Source organism: Alosa sapidissima, chromosome 19 (assembly GCF_018492685.1).
Source record: "Alosa sapidissima isolate fAloSap1 chromosome 19, fAloSap1.pri, whole genome shotgun sequence".
Lineage (NCBI taxonomy): Eukaryota > Metazoa > Chordata > Actinopteri > Clupeiformes > Clupeidae > Alosa > Alosa sapidissima.
Window position 1 is genome coordinate 26,609,090 of NC_055975.1, and position 7,500 is coordinate 26,616,589.

The 7,500-nt window shown below is 43.2% G+C and overlaps 1 protein-coding gene across 2 annotated transcripts in view; it reads left to right on the top strand.

The window, feature by feature from the left end:
- Window positions 1–7,500, top strand: part of LOC121693297 (sodium/bile acid cotransporter-like) — an 11,398-nt gene that overhangs the window by 2,716 nt on the left and 1,182 nt on the right. For both annotated transcript variants that reach the window (XM_042072622.1, XM_042072623.1), the window contains exons 3-6: window positions 4,174–4,375; window positions 4,802–4,980; window positions 5,634–5,833; window positions 6,467–7,500. The exon at window positions 6,467–7,500 is cut by the window's right edge and continues 1,182 nt beyond it. In XM_042072622.1, the coding sequence (XP_041928556.1) occupies window positions 4,174–4,375; window positions 4,802–4,980; window positions 5,634–5,833; window positions 6,467–6,525 (640 nt within the window). In that variant the 3' untranslated portion in view covers window positions 6,526–7,500. The remainder of the gene's footprint in view (window positions 1–4,173; window positions 4,376–4,801; window positions 4,981–5,633; window positions 5,834–6,466) is intronic.

The following is a 7,500-nucleotide window of genomic DNA, read 5'->3' on the forward strand; positions in this document are numbered from 1 at the left end:
CTGAATGGAGCCACTCTTTCTAGTTCTATACAGTCTATGGTTGGAATTCGCTCGGTGCAGGGTCCTAGAACTGGTGCTACTTCCGCCACTGGCTCAGGATGCCGAATCTGGGAACCCTCCAGAACTCAGAGAGAAAGCCGTGAGAGCACTCAAAGAGCTGTTTGTATGTTACGGATTTGTCCTGAGACATTCTTCCACATTTCAATTTGTCATCTGATATTATGTTCTTTCTAACCCGGTCCACAGACAACCATAGCAGTTCCACTATCAAACATTTGATCTTTGTAGTTACTCAGGTTTGAGGTATAGCTCCTCTAGTCAAAGGTCCTTCCCACTGATCTGTATAGAATGTAGAATCTATGTCTATGGTCCTTCCCAGAGCCATATAAAGGTAGAGTTGCGACAATGGGTGTTCAAAATTCGTTAAGGTCACGTGGTTCATGTAAACTTCAAAAAGTTCCCGGAAGTGATTGACAATGGATTAGAATGCATTAAATAAGCTACTGTTCAATGAGAGACAGAGCCACAATTTTGGGACAGACAATAAATGCATTGATATACAATATTTATAACACAGTGTAATTATTGTGTAAACTGTGTAGTTATCCTACCATTACAACAATATGAAATTAAATCTCAGACAGTAGCCTGCTAAATATCGGAAGGTGACCTTTTTTTCTCGCTTTTACGTATGTTAATTTCTGAACAAAACCAAGACGGGAGATTCTTTAGAAAACGCAGTAGCACCCACCCCATGAGTGTAGCCTAGGCCTTTCTAAATTATCGTTATAAAAAAAATGACCTAGTACGTGACTCAAGAGCTGTAAACAGTGTTTTTGAGAATGTGTGTAGCCTACAAAAGCGCATGGAATTTTTAATTTTGCAACTAGAAACTGTAACACAGCTAGTCTAAGTCTAACATTAACTTGTTTGAGTTTTCTCCCCAACGTTTTCTCTGGTAGTTCTTCACTGATCTGAGATAATGAGCGAACTACCTTAAGTAGCTAGCGTCTCGGGGGAATAAAAAAAAAAAGTTTAAAAGTCTTCTAACATCTCTCCAGTGTAATGGTGGGCATGTTAAGTTAACCGTAGCATTACCTACAGTAACCCCATGGTGATGCGAAAGTGATCATAATAACATAAAACGTGATATAGTCCTTGATAAATAACCAGCTATGAACTCATAAACAACAGCATTTTGTCACCGTTTGTCATTCACCATGCTGTGAATACAGCATTAAGATGCTAGGCCAGGGGTGGGCAAACTGCGGCCCGCGGGCCGTATCCGGCCCGCCGAGCATTTCATTTGGTTATCAGGCTGCTCCCTATTTTCTTCCTGCGATAGAGACGACGTTGGTTAGCTTTACTGCAAACTGCTTTTCACTCTCCTTAGAGAACATTATGTCAATGCCAAACCATCATGTTAAATAGAGATAACATCATGTTAAACTAAGTTAACTCTTAGTTATCTCCTTTGCAGCAGATCTAACGTGAACATTATGCGATCCATTTAATTGGGAACGCGTCTGCACTCACGAGAGGGAGAGAGAGCCGCAGGTTCCAGCTGGCTTGTCATTGTTGATAATTGATATCTCCTTCTTATAAGAAAGTTTTAAAAGGAAATCATGAAGGCAACAGTAGTTCCCACTACTGACCATTTAAAAACTGTGAGAGGGCCCAGCTTTAGGTACAGCACTAGCCATAGCGAAGCAGGCAGAAGATCATTGAGAAATAAACGTGAATTAAAGCGACTGTCTTAAAGCGACAGTGCACAATTTATACATTTGTTAAACAGTATAAAATTAGCAGCATTTTTAAGCAATTCATATTTTAAAACAAATACGTTTCATACTAAATTATAGGCTATAAAAAATGTATTTTTTTTATGTGTGTGTCGTGGGGGGGTTGTTGTGCGGCCTGCCAGCCAGTTTTCAAAACCCAATGTGGCCCTTGAGCCAAAAAGTTTGCCCACCCCTGTGCTAGGCTAAAGAATTGAGATTCAGAGAACTTGGTTGTGCTCATCCTGTCAGAAAATAGCAATTTGATCAGTGATCATGCATCATATCAGCGCAAGCTTGGTTTGAAACTGGTTTCTGTGGATGGGCTTACACGATCCTTCACTGGGCTAGTGCCTGCTGTGTTAATATGACCGTGCTGATGCTAAGCTGCAGCTCCCTCAAATCTATATAGGTTCTCATGCATATTAGGCTAGCTTTTGCCAATGAAAATGAATGCAACATAAAAAAAAAACAGTAGGCCTAGGCTACTGCTGCTAACTGAAGAAACGTTTACGTTACTGTAAGGAAATTATTATTATCATTGTATAACCATTTGTGTAAGCAGAAATATTGTTGTGCTGAGTTCTAAGAACAGAGAGTTCAAGTTAAATGTTGTTGTGCTGAGTTCTAAGAAGAGAGAGTACAAGTTAAGTGTGCAGACAGACAGGAACTGCACCCATCTCATGTCTAGCTTTCCAAAAACGGGAGATTTTTTTTTCGGGGGGGGGGGGGGGTCAGTGTCGTTGCTTTTACTTTAGCCTACCATTACCTTACGCATGCCAGTTATGTATCCACCAGCTGCCTGCCTGCAGCCTACTTTCAAAACTCCAAAGCTGCTTGCTGTCAGATTTGGTTCCGAGGGAACAAGTTCAGTGTATCAACAACACTCAATAACAGTTTATGTGATGTGTCAATCAATTAAATTCCCAACAATTTCACAACAGCTAGTTGTGGAGTAGGCCATTCATCTAGCCCGCTTCCTTACGACGAGAATCAGGCTGCACCCACTTCCTTATTTGGGTTGCCAGGTTTTAGCCTGACAAAACGGTTGAAATTGAAACTAAGTGATCGTGTATGTGTAGGGTGTATTTCATACACAATCTGGCAACCTGAATGCATCAATGATTTTAAAATGAAGTTTGATGGCCATGCAAATTACTGGAGTTTTCCGGGAGAAATAACAAAACGGGAGTGTGCTGGGAGATGACCTTGAAATACGGGAGAAACACGGGAAAAACGGGGGTGTTGACAGGTATGCCCTGTCTGTGTGTGTGGGTGGGTGAGATAAGAGTATGTCACAATGAAGTCGCTATGCCTTGTTTTCTATTTTCTGTGTGCATCTGTACAATAAAAGACACAGCTTTTGGGCTGCAGAGTCAGAGACTGATGGTGTGAGGAATTCTTCCTTACATTAGCAGGCTCTCCTCTTGGTACCAGAGTTTGTGGGCAAAGCCATACTACGTGTTGTGGTTCTTGTATGTTGGGGTTAAATTCCCTGACAGTTACCAACAATGTTAACAACAAACTCAGCTTCACTGCTGCAAACAAAGTTGGCTATATGCTTCGCCATATAACGAACCAGCTAGCCTTGTGATAACAAAATCTTTACCTTTTGTTTAGTCCACTGAAAGTTATCCACATATCAAACGATTAAATAAACAGTTATGGAGGAATTGTTTTGGGGAAGCAGTTGCACTTTTGCTGCCTTTAAGCCACTTAAATCCATAGCCTATAGCGTTACAACTTGACGTGATGGTGAAGCTAAATGCCCAAGAAACGTCACGTCAAGTTGCCTACTAAACGCAAAAACTTAATGACAGCTTGTGGTGGTGCTGCCTAATTGAAATGGGATAGGCAAGTATCTTATATTCGGCTATTACGTGTGGCACATTTATTGGGCTTTTAGCCTCTTTTAATTTAGGCCTATTTGATGTTGAACTGATATGACTGAGCAGCAGAAAAGTCATAGTCGATACATCGTTTATTATTATAATTAGGCTCTTGTGATAGCCTACTATTACTTTACTACTATTACTGTTATTATTATTATTATTCGGATGAGGCAAAGGAATGTAAATCTGAGTCTGAAATGTTGGCTTCAAACAGTCTATACTGCTGTAACTGCACTGCTGCTATTATTAATTGTTAACTTCCGGGAACTATTTGAGGCTTCCATTAGCTGCCATTGTTGGAAAAAAATGGAACATTAGCGTCAATGGAGTTGTCGCAACTCTACCTTTATATGGCTCTGGTCCTTCCCACTGATCTGTATAGAATGTAGAAGCTGTCTATGGTCCTTCCCACTGATCTGTATAGAATGTAGAAGCTATGTCTATGGTCCTTCCCTGCTCACGTGTTCCTCCTTTCTGTGTGTGTGTCTCCTCTCTGCGGGCAGCATCGTGATGACCACATGCTCCACGGTGTTGGCACTGGTCATGATGCCCATCCTGCTGTACCTCTACTGCAAGGGCTTTGAGCTGGAGAGCGCCGTGCCCTACAAGGGCATCATGATTGCTCTTCTCATGACGCTGGTGCCCTGTGGGGTGGGCATTGCCATCAACCACTGGATCCCTCGCTGGTCCAAGATGGTCATTAAGGTGAGTGAAATCGCTGATTTGCTAGGTGAGCTGATTAAGACTATGGCACTTGACTATGGCAAGTCTGACACTCATAAACAACATCAGCCAGTTTCCCATGTATGCTTAGATGATAAATGGACTGCACCATAAAGCGCTTTTCTATTACCCCCCAGGCACTCAAAGCATACCTCACTTTCACACACAAACACTCATTCACAGATGAAGGCGCCAATCTACACATCGAGAGCAGTTTGGAGTTCAGTGTCTTGCTCAAGGACACTTCAACAAACAGGGTCAGGAGGAATCGCGCTTGAACTGGCCTCTCCTCTACCACCTGACCCACGACCACTCACAAAATACAATGTGCTCCAACTGTCCTGTTAGTTGAGGCCAGAAGCTGCACTGGTATTGGGAGCTAACAACATTTTTTTGCTGTTTTTGCAGATTGGCCTCAGCATTCTTTTGATCGCTTCTATCGCCATTGGCGTCATGTCGGGCATCACCATAGGAACGAGCGTGTGGGTGGTGCTCTCTCCCAATCTCATGGTCGCCGCCTGCCTCATGCCACTGATTGGCTATTTCCTGGGATTCCTAATGTCCTACCTCTGCAAACTAAACGGACAGTGAGTATGCTCCATTAGAGCAGTGCACATCAAGGGGTCAGACCAAAGGTCACCCACTGAGTGACCGGACATCTGGCGCTACTCAGCTGGCAGTTAGCATGTCATACTAGCAACTGAAACTTATGTCATTTATTGGTCCTATTAGAAGATTGCCCATTTGTTCTTCCTTCCCATCCACTCCCCAATCTACTCCCTAGTCCACTCATAACATAGTTATCTTGCACTTTTGTGATGTAAAAATTGAAACTTGAAACGTATAGCTTCATCTGTTCCAACTGACTAGTTTAGATCAAATACAGCTGGATCGACGACCAGACCGTGAACATACTGGGGTTGGCTTTCTGCTGGGGAATAGTGGTTGTGTTGAAATTACCCTGACCATCTCTGTTGATATGTTTTCTAAGGTGTCAAAGGACCATCGCTGTTGATATGTTTTCTAAGGTGTCAAAGGACTATCGCTGTTGATATGTTTTCTAAGGTGTTGCAGGACTATCACTGTTGTTTTCTAAGGTGTCAAAGGACTATCGCTGTTGATATGTTTTCTGGTGTCAAGGACTATCGCTGTTGATATGTTTTCTAAGGTGTCAAAGGACTATTGCTGTTGATATGTTTTCTAAGGTGTCAAAGGACTATCACTGTTGATGTTTTCTAAGGTGTCAAAGGACCATTGCCGTGGAAACTGGCTGCCAGAACATCCAGTTGTGCGCCACCATTTTGAAAGTGGCCTTCCTCCCCGAGGTGATCGGGCCGCTCTACCTCTTCCCGCTACTTTACATCGTCTTCCAGGGAGGGGAGGCCCTCCTGCTCGTCCTCCTCTACAGATGCTATCGAATGTTCCACCGACCAGCTGAAGGTTGGCTCTTCCATCCCTTTTTATGCTTATTCTTCATATTAAAGCCCAGCACAGCAGCACAATTAAGTGGGGATAACATGGATATAAGAAAATGGCTACACAGTGCTTTATGTGCTGCATTTTGCATTTGAGAGGGATTTGACCTGAATGTATAAGTATATAAGTACATATACTCTTTTGATCCCGGGAGGGAAATTTGGTCTCTGCATTTATCCCAATCCGTGAATTAGTGAAACACACTCAGCACACAGTGAACACACAGTGAGGTGAAGCACACACTAATCCCGGCGCAGTGAGCTGCCTGCAACAACAGCGGCGCTCGGGGAGCAGTGAGGAGTTAGGTGCCTTGCTCAAGGGCACTACAGCCGTTCCCACTGGTCGGGGCTCGAACCGGCAACCCTCCGGTTACAGGTCCGGAGTGCTAACCAGTGGGCCACGGCTGCCCCCATGTGCACTCGCACAAGTAAGTTCGAGTGGAAGGACACAGGATCAGCACCACCACTCATCCCCTGCTACCTGTCTTACTGTAAACTTCAAACTGACCCCGATTCTGCAACTTTCAAGAATCATCTCAGTCCTGCATTTGTAGCTTTCACTTACTGGCGTGTTTCTTTTCTTTGTATTGCCCTGCAGAACCTTCATATTGGGCAGTAAATGGTAATGTTGAAGCTGTGAAAGTTCCTGCTTGCTGATGAGTGGACCTCTGCACTATCTGAAAAGGGAACCTGAAGTCACCATCCATTCCATCCAACTGTTCCGCTGCAATGTTCTGTCACACAGAGATGAGCCCACTGCTGTTCATCCAACTGTTCCATTTTAAGTGTTCCATCTCGGCCAGACAGATATGACTTCACTCCTGTCCATTCTGAATGTTCCACAACCAGAGGCTCTTTTGGAGGTGTGACTTTCACACATGCAGTAATAGGCTACACCAAACCTCCGAATCCAGTGCAATGCTGCTGAATCCTGCATGGACACTGTGACAAGAGGATGTCATCAAATCCAACCAATCAGAACTGAAAGCTGCTTCAGATCCATGGCATTCTGAACCATAGCCAACAAGAAGCACATGGACAGCATGATTACAGTTAGACTCTTACTGCTAAACTCACGATTACTCACGGCTTTATTTTATTTTTTGTAAAAGTTTCAAATGGTAACCTTTAAACCATAACAAATGGTCAGCACCTAAGTCTGGGACAGCTTAGAAGTCGAGAGGACTAACTCACTGACCTGTGCACAAACAATCCTAAGCCGTATTTTGTGGTATTTTACGTCGCAATGCGGTACAGGAGCTCTCAATCGCGAGGGAATAATTGTGCATTATAACCCTACATGTCTTCATACAGATTAATTTAAAAAATGTTGCAAAGACACTGCATCAATTTCATTAGGTTAGTAGGCTATTTGATTGGTCTTACTCTTTATTCGTTTAGGCTATTTATTCATCATCTTCCGCCCTCGCAGTAGGGCCTAGCGCGCGCATTTTCACCAGCAAAACCTGTCACCTGTCACTCATCAGCGTAAAGGAGGTTTTTGCATCATTCCCACATAATCATCAGCCAATCAAGGTGGTCACTTCAATCAATCTTGTGCATTAGTAATGACGTTTAGGTTTTAAGAGAAAACTCCTAGCTAAAAACTTTTAGTAGTGGTTTTCGACAAAA